We start from the raw sequence: 19,822 nt of genomic DNA, 5'->3' as shown, positions 1-19,822 counted from the left end.
TGTAACCTAATCAGGCTGCTCCAGTAATGTAAAAGCAAAAAACTGCAGATGCTGGAAATCCAAAACAAAAACAAAAATAAAAATGTCTGGAAAAACTCAGCTGGTCTGACAGCATTTTTGGAGAAGAATACAGTTAACGTTTCGAGTCTGCATGACTCATCAACAGAACTCTGAGTTTTGTTGTAGAGTCATGTGGACTCGAAACGTTAACTGTATTCCTCTCCGCAAATGCTGTCAGACCAGCTGAGTTTTTCCAGGTATTTTTATTTTTGCTTTTGCTCCAGTAATGTGTTGCATCAGTGGGGAGTGACAGTGGGTCTTGTGTAATGCTGATGCTCTCCCCAATCCAGTGGGATTACCTGCCCCATCACATATGTTAACATGACCCTCAATGTATGCTGTATGCCTGTCCTGCAGTAAACCTATTTTTTGACAACACACCAGATGTGACAGTCAATGCAAGGTGAGGAACATTGGCTGCAGAATAACTGCAAAAAAGTTAAACTACAGAAAATGAAGTGCCCATTAAGGTAATGATGAAAGATTTACATTGGAGTTAATGTTCAGAGAATGTTCATACTATTGTGTAAAATACTTACTTTCTACTTTTTATCAGATATCTTTCTGTGTATTTATTTATCGGATGAACAAATATTTGCCTAGCAGAATACTTGTTTTCTTCATTTGTTTTGACTGTTCTGTTTTTTTATCTTAAAAATGAGAAGGAATAAGTAATTATGGGAGAGGCAGGGATTTGAAGGAGGTTGCATTTGAATTTGGGGGAGCTTGAATTTGGGGAGTGCAATTTGTTTAGAGTATACTTGTGGGGGATTACATTTGGGGAGAGGACATTTGTGGGTGATAGAATAACTTTGGAAGAGGAAAGTTGAGAGATAAAAGATTTGTGGGAATTTTAATTTGGAACATAGGGAATTTGCTGAATTAGAATTTGATTTGGTCCTTATTATTTCATGGGTTGGGTGCATCGCTGGCAAAGCCAGCATTTGATGCTTACCCCGAATTGCTCTTGAAGTGAATTGCTTGCTCCTTTGGTGAGGGCAGTTAAGAATCTATCACATTGCTGCAGGTTTGGAGTCACATATAGGCCAGACTGTGTAAGGATGGCAGATTTCCTACACTGAAGGACATTAGTGAACCGTTTCTTTTGCTGCAGCAATTAGTATTTGCTTGCAGAACTGAAATTAGCATTTTATATGTATGAATTAAATTGCAGATTCCATGAGCTGCTATGATGGGCTTTGAATCTTGCCCCCAAGTATTTGCCTAGAGCTCTGGATTACCAGCTTCATACACCACCACCGCCCCTAATTTAAACAGAGGTAATTAGAGGAGAAGTAATTTGTGGAATGGAAATTTGGGGTATTTTAATTTCAGGGAGAAGGAATTTGGGGGAAAGGGAATTTAGGAGTGAGAATTGTCACAAACAAGTACTTACGACATTACACATTTTAAGGACGGCCTTTTAAAAAGGGACATTTCTGGTTTCAAATGTTTACATTGACCCTAAAACCCTTTTTCAAAATGAAAGCGTGGACAGACAGCCTGACACTTTCCTGCATTTGTTCAAAGCTTGGCTAGGAAGAGTCATCAAAATGCAGACTCCTCCAGGGATGCCCACTGAATCTTAAATTGTGAAAACCCTTTGACTTCTAAGGGAACAGGAGATAGGTAGAGTCGTCAAAGGGCCTTAGTAAATTTGCTTGTTTGAAACAATACCTTAATTAAAATTAGCATAGCAGCCATGAAGTTTTTGAACTGTATACAGGCGGCTGAAAGAAGCCATCTTAGGTAGCATGGTGCAGAATTCCCAGAAAGATCTCTGAGATACAACAACAGAGAGGGTTTGTGGTCTAAAGGTGGACAAAGTGGAAGATGTTAAGAAATCAACTGCTGTTTTGCTGATCGACTCCAGGCAAAATTCAAGCGCAGTAACTGCAGAATTCATGAGTCCACCTGAAAAGGCAAATCACCGAATATTCAACAAAAGAAGCCATTGCAGCTGCTAAAATCAGCCTCAAGATTCAACTCATTCACTTCGGAGAGAAAGTATTCAAGCAATGGACACGCAATGATACCTCACGAATCTGATTTGAAAGCTCATCTTTAAGTATAATTTTCTCTTCCCTGCATTTTAATCATTATATCTGTATTTTAGTGAATGATGCTATTACTTTTGCTTAAGTAACTTTCAGCTACTGTTCTGCACTAAAATAATCTTTATCCTAATTAGGACTAAAGATTTTCTGCTGGTTAATGTTAACTTGAATCGTTTGAAAAATTAAAGGGGGCTAAAAGCAAATTCTTCATTCAGGGATGGCTTTGAGGATTTTACCACACAGGGTATTTGGGGGAGGCTGAACTTGGGGGAAAGGGCAACTTGTGAAGAGGAAACTTGTAGCATTTTAATGTAGCGGAAGATTAACTTAAGGGAGGAAAAATCAGGGGGCGGGGAGGCAGTTGAAAATTACATTAAAAATAACACCTGGAGTTGTAATAGAATCCAGCCCATGACAGTAAGAGTGCGATTAAATCAGAAGAGCAGCAGTTGCCATTGTGTACAAATATTAGCCTATCACAGATGAGCTTCAAATATTCAAGAAATAAACACTGTCCAGCAAGTCAAACATTGTTGTCTCCCTAGCATCTCTGCTATTTGAAGGGAAGATTAATGCATCCTAGGTGAGTTCATTCTCTAGTACTAGCATATTAGATATATCCAATTAGAAGGTGCCAATGATTTTCTTCCTGTTGGTCTGTCTGTTTGTCTGACTTTCTCTCTCCCTCTCTGTATAAGTGTGTGCATTTGTGTGTGTGTCTGTGTACTGATAACATCACTTTTTTATCTCTGTTCTGTAGTTACCAGCTGTACAATATGACAATTGGTTGACTGGAGATTGCTACATTTAAATCACAGATTGCACAATGCTTAATACATTCAATTCAAACAGGGGTGGTACCCTGTTTGGATGATTCAATTGGTCACACTGATCAGTTCAAAAAGTCAGTGGGGTTCAGTGAGACCCGTGAGTTGATAGGTAGCTCCATGCAGTGGGGAATCACAAGAAGACCATAGGGAGCAAAGAAGGCAGTGCAAGGACTTTGGTTCCCTGCTTCTGAAAGGGGAAGGGCTAAGAGGCGCTTAAGGAAGCCCATGGATGGCATTTTCTGGGTGCAGCTCAGGTGGTTAGAGCTCAGAGAACCCCAGAAGCTGTGCTGTTCTGCAGACTCAAGAGAAAAGAATGAGCCAGTGAGAAGCTTCATTGAAGCAGTGCGAGTTGAAGTGGCCATTGAGGGAATCCAGAACCTAGATCTCTGAAAGAATAGCTGAAATCCCTCATGAGAGAGATATAGTTTTTGATTATCTTTTTTTCTGTGACTCTCATTAATGACTCTTGTTCGGGTGCGTTGCTGAGAAATTCTTGCAATCTGACTTGGTTGCATTTCCCTTTAACGGGCAGTTTCTGGTATGTGCGACTACAGTTTGCCTGTCAGTTCATGCTAATTCTGGATGTTAAACTTTAAGATATATATTTTAAATTGTTTTACTTTTAGACTGCCTACAGTAACGTTCATTAGCTTTATTCTTCTATTGAGTACCTTGGATTTCAAACTTTGCCCACTTCAGACAAAAAGTTACTGGTCCCTGACCAGATTGTGTCAAAGATTGAGGCCTGGCCAGACATCTTATACTCTTCCCCTGCTGTAACTGCACAGAAATTATACTGAGGCAGAATTTTTCTATGGGAAAATGGAAACTTGATTTATGGCCATTTACAGCAGAGAAATGAATTTCACAACACGTTGACTTAAAAATCGTCTAACTCACTCAAGGGAAGTTGGACCGTTTTATTGACTCCATATTCAATGGCAATTTTGACCAGCATTCGCAATGCATTACTGAAGGGGTGCTGCACTGGCATGTGAAATGTCTTTTAGATGAGCCTTTAACCCGTGGTCCCATTTTCCTGATTGTAACCGATCTCATAGCAAAGTACTGTTATAAGTATATAGGTATTTTTGAAGAGCAAGGGATTTCTCCTTGATGTCCTATCCCTCAGTCAACATCAACAAAATTGCAGATGATTTGGTCATTATCACATTGCTGTTTATGGGAGTTTGCTTTGTGCAATTTGACAATGTGTTTCCTGAGTTACAACAGTATGTATACTTTAGCAGCACTCCTTTGGCTTCATGCCTCCACTGAGAAGTTCCTCTCCAAGTCACTGACCATCCTGACTTGGAAATGTATCTCCGTTCCTTCACTGTTGCTGGGTCAAAATCCTGGTACTCCCTCCCTAACAGCACTGTGGATGTACCTACATCACATGAACTGTAGCGGCTGAAGGAGGCAGCTCACCACCACCTGCTCAAGGGCAATTAGGGATGGGCAATAAATGCTAGCCCAACCAGTGGAGCACACATTCCGTGAATGAATTAAAAAGAAAATATAAATGTTACTGGATGCCCTGAAGTTGTGAAAAATATTGCACAAATCCTTTCAGATGTATTGCGTCAAAATTTCTTGCCAGAGTAAATTTTCCTGGTATGTAGTCTCAGTAAAATGATGCAACATTTTATGGACACATTAATAAGGGGAGGAAATAATGATGCATACACAGTCAGTATTGATATTGTCTCATTAGTCATTAATAACTACTCACCAAATTCTTTGACTTCAAACTGCACTGAAACTTTGGACATGGGTGAATCCAAAAATTCTGCCTCTATTCGCCAAATTCCGGGTCTTTTATGTAATCATAACAACAAACAAAGCAGACATAAATAAGCACATAAACAACATCAGTTACTTTCAAAAGTAAAAGCAAATTTCAAGGCTGCATTTCTGACGTGCATTTGTAAAGTGTGATCGGAGGGAGCTAAACATAACACTGTCATGTAGGCTACCAACATCAGAAGAACATAATAAATCTGAGAAGGAATAGATGCACATGGTCCCTCGAGCCTGCTCAGCCATTCAATACGATCAAGGCTGATTTTCAGCCTCAGCTCCACCTTCCCAACCGTTCCCCGTATCTCTTGGCTCCCTGAGTGTTGAAAGGCCAGTCCATCTCAGACTAGAGTGAATTCAACAATGGGTCATTCACTACCTTTGGGGCAACAGCATTCCAAGCACTCGTTTCCTTTCAAGTGAAGAAGTTTCAAACCAGTTCAGCCCTTATCCTGAAATGAGGTTCTACAGCCCAGTGAATAAATCTCTCAGGTTCTACCATGTCAAACCCTTAACTGATCTTGTACATTTCAATGAGATCACAACTGGTCCTTTTAAACTTGAAAGAGTTCAGGCCACATTTAGTCAGCCTCTCAGTATGACCACTCACCCCAAAAACCAATTGAGTTCAACTTCTCTGTATGATCTTTGATGCAATGTCATCCTTCCTTAAATATGGAGATAAAACAGAGCCCGAGAATTACAGGGTGAATACCTCCTGCATAAGGAGGTCATTCAGGTGTGTCTACACTAGCTCTCAGCTGGGACAATTCACCTGCTACCTCCACCATGCTCTGACTCAGTGGATTCCAGATCACAGCTGCAAAGCTGCTTGATGTTTTGTGTCCCAGACTGCTGAGGGAGTCAAGGCAGGAGATCGCAGGGGATCTGACCCAAATTGTTAATTCCTCTCTGGACACGGGGGAGGTGCCAGAGGACTGGAGAAAAGATAATGTGGTTCTGCTATTTAAGGAGGGTTGAAGAGATAAGCCAGGGAACTACAGGCCAGTGAGTCTCAGGTCAGTGGTAGGGAAACTATTGGAGAAATTTCTGAAGGAGAGTATCTATCTCCACTTGGAGAGGCAAGGATTGATCAGGGATAGTCAGCATGGCTTTGTCAGAGGAAAGTCATGCCTAACAAATTTGATTGAACTTATTGAAGAGGTGACCAGGTGTGTAGACGAGGGTAGTGTATTTGATGTTGATTTTATGGATTTCAGCAAAGCCTTTGACAAGGTCCCACATGGGAACTTATAAAGCATGGGATACAGAGTAATTTGATAAGTTGGATTCAAAATTGGCTTAGTTGTAGGAGGCAGTGGGTGATGACAGAAGGATGCTTTAGTGACTGGAAGCCAGTGCCCAGTGGCGTACCACAGGGATCTATGCTGAGTCCCCTATTATTTGTCATTTATATAAACGACATATGTGGGGGGTAGGATTAGTAAGTTTGCGGATAATACAAAGATTGGATGGGTGGTTAACAATGAGGTTGAGTGTCTTGGGCTACAGGAAGATATAGATGGGATGGTCAAATGGGCAGATAAGTGGCAGATGGAATTTAACCATGAAAAGTGTGAGGTGATACACTTTGGAAGGAGTAATTTGACAACGAAGTACTCAATGAACGGCATGAGCTTCTGAGGAACAAAGGGACCTTGGCGTGTATGTCCATAGATTTCTTAAGGCGGAGGGGTATGTTAGTGGGGTGATGAAAAAGGCATATGGGACACTTGCCTTTATCAATCAAGGCATAGATTACAAAAATAGCGAGGTCATGTTGGAGTTGTATAGAACCTTGGTGAGGTCACAGCTGGAGCACTGTGTGCAGTTCTGATCGCCACATTATAGGAAGGATGTGATTGCAGTGGAGGGGGTGCAGAGGATATTCACCAGGATGTTGCCTGGGATGAAACATTTAAGTTATGAAGAGAGGTTGGATAGACTTGGGTTGTTTTCATTGGAGCAGAGAAGACTGAGGGGCGACCTGATTGAGGTGTACAAGATTATGAGGGGCATGGACATGGTGGGATAGGGAGCAGCTGTTCCTTAGTTGAAGGGTCAGTCACAAGGAGATATAAGTTCAAGGTGAGGGGCAGGAGGTTTAGGGTAGGATATAAGGAAAAACTTTTTTACCCAGAGGGTGGTGACAGTCTGGAATGTGCTGCCTGGGAGGGTGGTGGAGGCGGGTTGCCTCACATCCTTTAAAAAGTACCTGGATGAGCACTTGGCATGTCATAACATTCAAGGCTATGGCCCAAGTGCTGGCACATGGGATTAGGTAGGTAGGTCAGGTGTTTCTCACGTGTCAGTGCAGACTCAATGGGCCGAAGGGCCTCTTCTGCACTGTGATTCTGTGATTCTGATTCTATATTTTGCTATGCCTCCATTGATTCTTTTACCAATTGCCTTAGCTCTGTGCCTTCTTGTTCTAGATCCTTCCAAAAATAGGAACAGTTTTTCCCCCTATTCACTATCCAAATCCCTCAAGATTTTGCATACCTCTAGTAAATCTTCACTCAAGCTTATCTCCATATAAAAAAAAATCCCAAACTCTTCACTCCATCCATGTAACTGAAGCTCTGCACTCCAAGAGCTATTTCAGTTTATCTTTTTGACACTTTTTCTAACGTCTTCACGTTTTTCCTAAAATGCAGGGCACAGAACAGGACACAATACTGCAACTGAGGCTGAATCAGTGGTCTATAGACATGTAACATAGCCTCCTTGCTTTTGAACACTGAGCCTCTATTAATGAAGCCTACAATACAATTCTTTTACTGATTGATTTAAATCTGTACCCTCATGTTCCCAAACATTTCACGAGCACTGTTTCTCCCTATCTATTCCATCCAGACCCCTCATGTTTTTGAATACTTTTACCAAATCTCCTCTCAGCATTGTTTTCTCAAAGGAAGACAGTTCCAACTTCTACAATCTATCTCCATAACAGAAGTTCTTCATCCCAGGAATCATTCTTGTGAATGCCTTCCACCCTCTCTCCAATCCCTTCACATCCTTCCCAAAGAGCAGCTCCCAGAACTGGATGCAATACTCCAAGGGTGAGATAGAGTTTTATACAAGTTTAACACAACCTCTTTGCTCTTGTACGCTATGCCACATTTCATAAAGCCAAGGATACTCAATGTCTTAGTAACTGCTCTCACAACCTATCCTGACACCTTCAATGTATTATGCACATATATAGGCAGCACCCTCAGCTCCTGTACTCCCTTTTGAATTGCATCCTTTATACTGCCAGTCCAATTTACTTCTACAAAATGGATCACTTCATCCTTCTCGGAATTAAATGTCATAGCCACTTGTCCTCCTAATCCAACAACATTTCTACGCCCTTTTGAAATTCTACACTATCTTCCCCTCAATTTCCTTTATTCTACCTACTGATGCTTTCTCATGCATTCACTTAGCTTTCCTAATTTTATCTTTAAGTTCCCCTCTGCACTTTTTATACTCCTCTAAGGAGGCCTTATTGAGCCCTCGGTATTTGCCATAAACTTCTCTTTTTTCTTAATCCTAACCTTTATGTCCCTTGGCATTCAGGGTTCTCCTGACTAGTTCCCCCTTTGTCTTTACGGGAACACACTTGCCCTGTACTCTTGCTATTTCCTCCTTGAATGCCTCCCACAGCCCTGACACAATTTTAACTGCAAGTAGCTGTTCCCAGTCCACTTGGGCCAATTCACATCTCATCTTAGTAAAATTAGCCTTTCCCCAGTTGAGAACTTTTATTTCCAGCCCAACCTTATCCTTTTCCATAACTATCTGAAAATCTGAGTTATGGTCACTATCTCCAAAATGCTCCCCTACCACATGCCTTCCACCAGCCTGGACTCATTTCTGAATATTAGGTCCAGAACTGACCCCTCCCTTGTTGGGCTTTCTATTTATCAGCTAAAAAGTACTCCTGGATGCAACTTAAGAATTTTGCTCCCTCCCTGCCATGCACACTAAAACTATCCCAGTTAATTTGGGCAGTTAAAATCCCCTACTATTACTGCCCTATTCTTTTCATACTTCTCTGAAATTTGATTACATATTTGATCCTCTATCTCCCCCTGTTTGGGGGCCCATAGAAAACACCCAACAGAGTGTTTTCCCCTTTTGTGTTTTTTACTTCTACCCAAAGGCTTTGTTTGATGATCCTCCCAAGATATCATCCCTCTTCACTGTTATAATTGATTCCTTGATCAATATTGCAATCCCCTCTCCTCTTCTACCCCCCCTCTATCTCATCTGAATACCTTGTAGCCAGGAATGTTGAGCTGCCAATCCTGCCCTTCTTTTAGCCAAGTCTCAGTCATAGCTATGACATCATATGCCCAAGTGTCTATCTGTGCCCTCAGCTCATCTGTCTTATTCCTCAGGCTACTTGCATTAAAATATATTCCATTCAGGCTTGCTAAACTCACTTTGTCCTTACCTAGTCTGTGTTTCCTCTGCCTTCCAGACTCACTTACTAGGATTTTAACTTCTAATTCCATCTCAGATTCGCTCCCCTCTGAACTACATTTCAGGATCCCATCCCCCTGCCAATTTATTTTAAATTGGCCCACAGCATTAGCAAACCTCCCCGGGGGGATGTTGGTCCAGTTCCTGTTCAAATGTAACCCATCCAAGTTGTACAGGTCCCACCTCCACCAGAAATGCTCCCAATGCCCCAGAAATCTAAAGTCCTTCCTCTTGCAGCACCTCTCCAGCCACACATTCATCTGCCCTACCCTTGTTCCTATACTCACCACTGCGTGGCACCGGGAGTAATCCGGAGATCACTACCTTTGAAGTCCTGCTTTTCAATTTTCTACCTAACTCCCTAAAGTCTGTTTGCAGGGCTTCATTTCTCTTTTTTCTTATTTCATTAGTCTCAACATGGACCACAACTTCTGGCTGCTCATCCTCCCCCTTCAGAATGCCCTGCAGCTATTCCATAACATCCTTGACCCTGGCACCAGTGAGGCATCATAGCATCCTGAACTCCCCAAAGCCTTTCCAGCATCCACAAGGCTCAAGTCCAGAGTGTAATCCATTTCCTTGGATGAGTGCAGCTCCAACAACTCTCAAGAAGCTTGACACCATCCAGGAAAAACAAGCCCCCGTGATTAGCACTCCAACCACCAGCTTCAAGGGAATCAAAGAGTAGGAATAAACAGGTCATTTTCCGAATGGCGGGCAGTGACTAGTGGGGTTCAGCAGGGATCAGTGCTGGGACCCCAGTTATTCACAATATATGTTAATGATTTAGATGAGGGAATTAAATGTAATATCTCCAAATTTGCAGATGACACAAAACTGGGTGGGAGGATGAGCTGTGAGGAGGATGCAGAGATGCTTCAGTGTGATTTGGACAAGCTGAGTGAGTGGGCAAATGCATGGTAGATGCAGTATAATGTGGATAAATGTGAGGTTATCCATTTTGGTAGCAAAAACAGGAAGGCAGATTATTACCTGAATGGCTATAAATTGAGAGAGGGGAATGTGCCACGAGACCTGGGTGTCCTTGTATACCAGTCACTGAAGGTAAACATGCAGGTGCAGCAGGCAGTAAAGAAGGCAAATGGTATGTTGGCCTTCATAGGCAGAGGATTCGAGTACAGGAACAGGGAGGTCTGGCTGCAATTGTACAGTGCCTTGGTGAGACCACACCTGGAATATTATGTGCAGTTTTGGTCTTATCTGAGGAAGGTGTACTTGCTATAGAGGGACTGCAGCGAAGGCTTATCCGACCTATTCCTGGGATGGTGGGACTGATATATGAGGAGAGATTGAGTTGATGAGGATTATATTCGCTGGAGTTCAGAAAAATCAGGGGGATCTCATAGAAGCCTATAAAATTCTAACAGGACTAGACAGGGTAGATGCAGAAAAGATGTTCCCAATGGCAGGGGAGTCCAGAACCAGGGGTCACAATCTGAGGATATGGGGTAGACCATTTAGGACTGAGATGAGGAGAAATTTCTTCACCCAGAGAGTGGAATTCGTTACCACAGAAAGTGGTTGAGACCAAAACATTGTATGCTTTCAAGAAGGCATTAGATATAGCTCTTGGTGTGAAAGGGATCAAAGGGTAAGGGGAGAAAGCTGGAGCAGGCTATTGAGTTGGATGATCAGCCATGATCATAATGAATGGCGGAGCATGCTCGAAGGGCCGAATGGCCTACTCCTGCTCCTAGCTTCTATGTTTCTATGTTTCAACATTCACTCCCTCCACCACCAACCTGGCAGTGTGCACCATCTACAAGATGCACTGCAGCAACTCTTTTGACAGCACCTTCCATCTAAAAGGACAAGGGCAACCTTGCATGGGAACAGCTCCACCTGCAAGTCTCCCTGCAATTCACATACCATCCTGACTTGTATCGCTGTTCCTTCACTGTCACTGAGTTAACCTCCTGAAACTACTTTCCTAACAGCATTGTAGACACACCTACTTCACATATACTGCACCTCTTCAAGAAAGCGGCTCACCACCTTCTCTAGGATAATTAGGGATTAGCAATAAATGCTGGTCAAGCCAGCAATGCCCAAATCCGATTTACAATTACATAGAACAATACCTCGACTCACAGGAGCTACCTTGAAATTCCACATCACCTCAACTTATAAATTCTATTCTTCTGTTCATACTCTGGCTGATTTGGTGAATCTGGAAATCCTGTACTTTCTATGTCCAAGTATTAGAAAGAGATAAAGATAAGCTAATACATGGCCAGGTAGATGGGTGCTTTTGGGTTACAAACTGGATTTACAGCCGTTGGTATTACCCTTCGTTGATTCCAGAGTAACAGTTAAGTCGATGATGAAGATTGACATTGTCAATGAGAAGTTGTTTTCATTGACTTGGAACAGAAACACGGGACCACAGGCTCAGGATTGAGGAACAATCATTTAGGACACAGGTGAAGGAAAATTTCTGCACTTAGAGAATTGTGATCTTTGGAATTTTCCACCCCAGAAGGTTGTAGAAGTTCTCTCTCTGACTATATTTAAATCTAGGATAGACAGAGTATTGTTCTCTCAGGCATTAAAGGGATATGGGGAGCAGCCAGGAAAATGGAGTTGAAGCCCAGGATCAGCTGTTATCACATTGAATGGCAGAGCAGCTTCAACCGGCCTTTTGTTCCATCCCTGCTCCTATACCTTGTGTTTGTGATCAGGTGTCGAGCCGCTTAATACTGTCACGTATACGGTGCAAGTTATTACTTTATTAGTTACAGCATAAGGCTGTGTTCCTCCTGTATTACACTGTATATACAGTGTAAAGCTATGTTAGTCCTTTAATATCTATAGTAAAAGGATGGTTTACTCTTGTAATATGCAATGTGTAACAATGGGCTATTCCTGTAATATCCAAATTATAAGAGTGCGCTGCCTCATCGGCAAATGAGGGCAAATTCAATCCAGCTAATTACTGCCATATCAGTCTGTTCTCAATCATCAGAAAAGTGATGTAAGCTGCTGCCAAGAATTTTAAGTGATACTTACAAAGCACTGACCTCTCACTGATGCTTTTCTCAGGTTCTGCTAAGGCCACATGATTTCTGACCTCATTACAGCTTTAGTAAGAACATGGTAATTTGAGTTCAACTTAAATGGTGAGGCAAGGTTGAGTGCCCTTGACATCAGTGCAGCATTTGTCAGAGTGAGGCAGCAAAGAATCCTAGCAACATTGAAGTCAATGTGAATAATAGAAATAAATCTCCACTGGTTGACGTTATTCCTTACTGCCAGCATTCCCACTCAATGATGGTGTGCGTGGCATTGGCCAATTGTGTGTTAAGCATTGCCTGGTGTTGCTCAGGGTCCCGAATCTGGCATCACAGTCTCTGCTGTATTTGCAGCAGATGACAATGGTGGGATGAGAAAGTTTCCTGGTCTGCATTCACTGGTTCCTCTTCTTGGCCAGCTGTGTGTTTCCTAGCATCCTGTCTCCAGAGTTTGCGTCCCCCAGCAGCTCACTCCCCCTTGTCAGTGTAGATGTATGTCATTCAGTGTAGATGTGTGTCATCTTCATCTCTAGCTTGCAGGTGTCCTTGTAGTGGTGGTATGGGTGCCACGTGGTCAAGACCCATTGGCCAGTTCACCAAACAGAATGTCTTTAGGTATTCAGCCATCATCCATCCAATAAAGGTGACCAAGTCGGCACATACATCATGGGCTTAGCAATACGTGTATGCAGATGGAATTAGCATACTTCAGGACCTCTGAGTTGGGACCTTGTCCTGCTGTAGAGGTATCAAGGATACATCTGAGAAGTGGCTGTGGAACCTGTCCAGCCTTTTCCTACCTAGCATACACTGTCCAGATCTCAGCACCTCAGAGCAGTGTGCCCAAGATGCAGGATTTGCAGCCTTTCACTTTCATCTTCTCACTCAGTTTTCTGTTATCCTACCCTTGCTGCATATTTCGCAATGTCTGTTTATTTTACCATCAGGTAATAAATTGTTGCTCCTTGTGGGGCTAACAGGATGGGTAAGGTCAACTATGATAGAGAACATTTTGAGATTCACCAAGCGATCAAAGAGGGTTGCATTCTGGCAGCAATACTCTTTGATGTATGGCTGCTGCCATAGGCCTTCAGGTCACAGAACTGATGGAAAGCTGGTGAGCCTTGCTTGTCTGAGATTGAAGACAAAGTAGTGCCATATCCTCTACACTTGTGATACTTCACTAGCATTCCATAGCTTCAGAGGATAAGAAACAGTAAACAGTTTGGTTTGACCATTGTCATCAGGAAGAGAAATTAAATGGTTCAGCATGTTGCCACAACATCATCCATCAGCTTTGCCAATGCGATGTTAGACAGAGAGCAAAGGAAAATAGTTACAGTTGTGGGAGGTCAATCATCCTATTCCCAGGACATCGCCATGGGAGTTCCTCATTGCTCTTCAGCTCCTTCATCAATGACCTTCCCTCCATCTTAATGTCAGAGGTGAGGCTGTTCGATGATGATTGCACAAAGCACCAGGCATAACTCCTCAGCAGCTTAAGCAGTCCATGTTGATATATAGCTGTAGAATGTTCAGTCTTGGGCTTTTAAGTGGCAAGCAGCATTCATGCCAAACTTTTGTCAGGTGATGATCATCTCTAACAGGAGAGTGTTGAACCATCTCCCCTTCATATTCAATGGCATTACCATTGCTAAATCGACCACGAGCAACATCCTAGGGGTTAACATTAACATTGACTGGAAATTGAACTGGACTAGCCATACAAGAGCAGGTCAGAAGCTGGGATTCCTGCGATGAGTAACTCACATGCTGACTCCCCAAAGCCTGTCCACCATCTACAAGGAACAAGTCAGGAATGTGATGCAGTATTCTCCACTTGCCTGGATAAATGCAGCTCCCAAAAATACTCGAGAAACTCAACATCATCCAGAACAGAGTTGCCTACGTGAATGGAGTTCCATCCGCAAGCATGTACTGCCTCCAGCACCGACGCACAGTTAAAGCTGTTTCTACCATCTCCAAGATGTGCTGCAGGAACCTGCCCAGGGTCCTTTGATAGTACCTTTCAAACTCAGAGATCTACCACCTAGAAGGGCAAGGGCCGTAGACACATGAGGCAGCCATCTGCAACTTGGAACTGTATCAGCATTTGTTCACTGTGCTGCTTCAAAGTCATGGAACACCCTTCCAAAAAAGTGTGTGTGTTATACCAGGAGGGACTGCAGTGCTCCAAGAGGGCAGCTCTGCATTACCCTCTCAAAAACAATTAGCAATGGAGAACAAAAGCTTACCTTGCAAGAGTCATGCACATACCACAATGGATAAAAAATAATTCAATGTTGAGGAATCGGATACTGCTCCTTAATAACCTGATTGTTTGGTTGGGTTACCTGTGTAATATTCGCCTGGTAAGGTTGGGTTACTCTTGTAATAACTACAGAGTAAGGCTTGATAATTCAATTTACAGTGTAATTGGGGTTTCTCCGATATTTTCTTCAGCACGAGGCTGTGTTACTCCTGTCACATTCAGAGTATAAGGCCGGCTGACTCCTGCTGTTTCCAAAATGGAACGCATGTTTACTCCCTGCAATACCTACCCAGTTTTGCAGGGTTACTCTTGCATCATTCAACCTGCAAGACTGTGTTACTCCCATGATATCTACATTATACGGAATGCTTACTCTTCAAATAGTCAAGGTGTAAGTCTCGGAAAAAGGAACTGAGGAGATGCTACACTGTCACAAGTACAGTAACAGTGCTAAAGGAGTGCTTCACTGTCCATGCTGAAATATCAAGGAAGTGCTGCACTTTCGGTGCTCTACATTTCCAAGGCAGTGCTGTATTTTCGGAAACATAGTAATTAGGGAGTGCTGTAATGTCAGAGGAGAAGTAAGGAATGACCATTGCACTGTCAGAAGGACAGTATTGAGTGAGTGCTGACTTTGTCAGAGGGATAGTACTGAGTAAGCACTGCACGGTCAGAGGGTTAGTGCAGAGGTACTGCATTCACAGAGAATAGTACTGAGGGAGCGCGGCACTGTCGGAAGGTCAGTACTGAGGGAGCGCAGCACTGTTGGAGGGTCAGTACTGAGGGAGCGTGGCACTGTTGGAGGGTCAGTGCTGAGGGAGGGTGGCACTGTTGGAGGGTCAGTACTGAGGGAGCGCGGCACTGTCAGAGCGTCAGTACTGAGGGAGCGCTGCATTGTCAGTGGGTCAGTACTGAGGGAGTGCCACACTGTCGGTGAGTCAGTATTGAGGGAGTGCTGCACTGTCGGTGGGTCAGTACTGAGGGAGTGCTGCACTGTCAGAGGGTCAGTACTGAGAGAGTGCAGCTCTGTCAGAGGGTCAGTACTGAGGGAGTGCTGCACTGTCAGAGGTTCAGTGCTGAGGGAGTGCTTCATTGTCAGAGGGTCAGTACTGAGGGAGTGCTGCACTGTCAGAGGGTTAGTATTGAGAGAGTGCTGCACTGTCGGAGGGTCAGGACTGAGGGACCGTGGCACTGTTGGTAGGGCAGTAGTGAGGGAGCGCTGCACTGTCAGAGGGTCAGTACTGAGGGGATGCTGCACTGTAGGTGGGTCAGTAGTGAGGGAGTGCTGCACTCTTGGAATGTTGTACTGAGAGAGTGCAGCCCTGTCAGAAGGTCAGCACTAAGGGAGTGTTTCACTGTCAGAGGGTCGGTACTGAGAGTGTACTGCACTGTTGGAGGGTCAGTACTGAGGGAGTGCTGTACTGTTGGAGAGTCAGTGCTGAGGGAGTGCTGTACTGTCGAAGGGTCAGTACTGAGGGAGTGTTGTACTGTCAGGGGGTCGGTACTGAGGGAGTGCTTCACTGTCATAGGGTCAGTACTGAGGGAGTGCTTCACTGTCAGAGGGTCAGTCCTGAGGGAGTGCTGTACTGTTGGAGGGTCAATCCTGAGGGAGTGCTGTACTGTTGGAGGGTCAATACTGAGGGAGTGCTGCACTGTCAGAGGGTCAGTTCTGGGAGAGTGTTACACTGTTGCAGGGCCAGTACTATAGAGTGCTGCCCTGTCGGATGGTTAGTGATGAGGGAGTGCTGCACTGTTGGAGGGCAGCAATGGGTGTGCTTCCCATTGTCAGAAACCTGTGTCTGCCGAAACATTAAACTGACATGTCATCGGCCTTTTCAGATGGATGTAAATATGCCGAATGTCATTTAATCCTTGGCAATAAGTCTGCCTGGAAACAAATCATTTACTAGCTATCATTGTGGGAGCTTGCGGTACATAAATTGGCAGCCACATTTCCTTTATGGCATCAATGACAACGATTCAAATGGATTCCATTGGCTTTAAACATCCTGTTATCACGGCAGGCCTCTATCAATGGATGTCTTTCTGACCTTATTGTCTTACTGGATAGCCCCTTCAATTCTCTGCTGAATGTTTCAGAAGTGAAATAGTTCAATAACTTACTCCTCGTTATCGGGGATTTTGGTTCGAAGCAACTTAATTTTCTCGGACATCCAGTCAGCTCCCATCAGTTGCATGTTTCGGGAGTTCTGTGAAGCACAGAACACAGGAACTGTTAAAGCAGATGTGTGGGGCACAGCTGTGCAATGGGGCCTTCTGAGGCTTTCAGTTTCCACACTTTTTAATGAAATTCTTTGATAGTGGTTAAATGGCACGTTCAGTCATTACAGCATCACAACTATTCCATAATATCCCAAATGCAATTAAACAAACAACAGACTGAACAGTTTGAGCATCTCCCTGTGAAACTATGCTGAATGGAATGATAAACCTGTGGTGTTATTCCTTTCCATACCAACATCTTCTTCAAAAAGAAGCCATTTTTCACTTTCGGCATGGGTGGAGAATGAATGCGTATCTGAACAGCCATTGGGCTCAAACTTTCTTTCCACCACATTCACCTTTCTGCCCCACAAAAGGTGAGGACCAGGGACCCCAACTGCCCCCACCCTCCCCAGGCAAAATTAGATCTGAAACTCCCATCAAATTCCTAATGCTTTGTTCCAATGAACCAAATGTGATACATTTCCCCCATCATAATTATAAATTAAGCAGTCTTAGCCTCACACATCCGCTGGGAAATGGATGGGATAAAGTGCAATGATGGATTCAATCCCAAGGGACAGTGGAGTATACAGTCAGCATTTCACCCGATCCCATGGGTTTCCTGCCCAATGGTTAGGTAACAACTACTTGTCTCACCATCCCCACTATTATAATTTATTATTAGGTCATTACTGGCCCTCTAGTTCCCTCTGTCCATTGTCACACATTCCCAACCTGTGTGCAAGGGAGTAGGAATTTAAAAGCAAAAAACTGTGGATGCTGGAAATCCAAAACAAAAATAAAAATTCCTGAAAAACTCAGCAAGTCTGACAGCATCTGTGGAGAGGAACACATTTAACATTTTGAGTCCGTATGACTCTTCAACAGAACTAAGTAAAAATAAAGAGGTGGGATATAAGTTGGTTTAAGTGTGAGGTGGGAGAGATGGAGCTGTATAGAGGGCCAGGCTATCTCCACCTATCACTGGCCTCTGATCCAACACCTTACTTTTCAGGTTAAAACCAAAAGATGCTATTACCCTCCCCAGTAATGGAATTGCACGCGAGATGTGGTCATTCAAACGAGTTCAGGGGTTACATTGGACAGTGACAACCTCTGCTGAAATAGTCACACTTCACTCACGTATATGGAGACCCTCAGTTGATCATTCACTGGCCTCATGTACTGATCCAGTGTAAAAATCCTGTACATTACTATAAAGTAATAGAAGAGGAAAACATGGGTCAGTTCATTGGTTCCCCAACAGCAATTTAAATTCATAACTTTTTAAAATCGATTCGGAAAACTGATGTTACTTTAGAACCCAGTTCCTCCTCTGTACTGTAATACATCACTGCAATGTAGAAGAACTGATTTTCACTTATCTTTGTCATATTTGTGCTCATTTTTTCTCTCCCTCCTTCTTTTCTTTCTTTCTCTGCCTTTTCCTTTCCTCTCTCTTTGTTTCTCTGTTTATGCCCTATTTGGTATCTCCCCAGAATTTCATTACTCACACACACCCTAAACTTACATCGATAGACATACACTCGCAGGCACACGCTAAAAAAACAGCCTCACAGATGTACACAGACACACTAAAAGATGAATGCACGCACACATGTACAGAGACTTACACACATATGCAGTCACCCAAACATGCACAATCACATGCACCCACATACACTTAGACACATGTGAGATAAATGAGTAATATTGCAGGGACAGCAGCCACAAATGTCTGACCAAGGCTCCATAGCTCAGAAGGATGCCCAGGGCAAGGAAGAGAAGAACAGAAACATGGTAATCATAGGGGATTCTATAATCAGAGGATAGATAGCATCTTCTGCAGCCAAGAGCGAGAAGCAAAATTGATAACTAAACAAGGAATATTTCATGGTGGCAAGAGTGGAACTTGGAAAGCTAGGGCATAATTCCAGATGCCAAGTCTACATGGGAAATGAAAGACGACATACGTAGGAGCAGGACCTGATGAACGACACTACAAGGTCTGAATTAGGAAGCGGGAGCTCGAACTTCATAATTTCTGGATCATTTCCTGACCCACGTGCAACTTGGCATAAGAACAGACAAATCAGGAGAATTAACATGTGTCTGAAGAGCAGGTGTGTGAAAAATGGGTTCCTTTTCATATGATACTGATACCAGTCCTGGGAAAGGAAGGAGTTATACAGATGGGCTCTACCTGAACCCAGAAGCAACCAGTTGATTAGCAGAATGGTTGCAGAGGGAGGTATCTACAAGAAACATGAACAGCCTAAATGTACATAGGGCAATGCAGGAGAAAAACAGGAAAAAATAAATAAGGGGGGAATATTGATGGCCAGGAAATAAAATTATTATAGAATGGAGTCTAAAAGCGAATTAAACATAAAGTGTGAGGGAAGCTCTAAAATACTAGTTAGGATAGCTTTATAACAATGCACACCATGTCCAGAATAAAAGAGTGTTCTTGGAAACAATTATGCCTTTGATGGGACCAGGCATTGTATTGATTCCAGAGACCTGGCTACAAGAATATCAGGACTGAGAATTAAACATTTAAACCTATTTGGGAATCCAGAGAGTAAAACAGGTTGGTGGAGTAGGTGTTCTTATTAGCAGAATGTTAGCAGAAAATAAAGGCACACAGCTATCAGCAAGACAAGCTATGATCCAAGTGAATAGAGATAAAATAATAAAGGATGCATTACACTAGTGGACAATACCAACTAATAGTGGAAGCTAGGTGTGGGAAGAAATATGTAGATAAATTAGGGAACTGAGTAAAATAATTTGAAAATAATCATGGTGAATTAAACAACCATGACATTAATCAGACAGACAGGTAGGTAAATGGGATGAGTGAATGTTAATCCTACTATTTGTTTAGGATTCCTCTTTAACCAGAATATATTAGAAGTCCAACATGGGAAGATTCTCCCTTGGATGTATAATGGGGAAAGAAACCAAGAGAGGGAAAACAGGGAACTACAGACCTGTCAGCCTTAAATCAGTGGTAGAGAAAATACTAGAATCTATTAGAAAGGGTGTAATAAATGGATACTTGGA

The 19,822-nt window shown here is 43.0% G+C and overlaps 1 protein-coding gene across 1 annotated transcript in view; it reads right to left on the bottom strand.

The window, feature by feature from the left end:
• Positions 1 to 19,822, bottom strand: part of LOC121291210 (complement C4-like) — a 209,586-nt gene that overhangs the window by 153,625 nt on the left and 36,139 nt on the right. The window contains exons 4-6 of the mRNA XM_041212296.1: positions 17,897 to 17,967; positions 16,652 to 16,737; positions 4,683 to 4,765 (exon numbers count right to left, since the gene is read on the bottom strand). Of these exons, the coding sequence (XP_041068230.1) occupies positions 4,683 to 4,765; positions 16,652 to 16,737; positions 17,897 to 17,967 (240 nt within the window). The remainder of the gene's footprint in view (positions 1 to 4,682; positions 4,766 to 16,651; positions 16,738 to 17,896; positions 17,968 to 19,822) is intronic.

This window comes from Carcharodon carcharias, chromosome 19 (genome assembly GCF_017639515.1).
Source record: "Carcharodon carcharias isolate sCarCar2 chromosome 19, sCarCar2.pri, whole genome shotgun sequence".
NCBI lineage: Eukaryota > Metazoa > Chordata > Chondrichthyes > Lamniformes > Lamnidae > Carcharodon > Carcharodon carcharias.
Note: the sequence above shows the minus strand (reverse complement) of the source record. Positions and strands in the feature narration are given on the sequence as shown.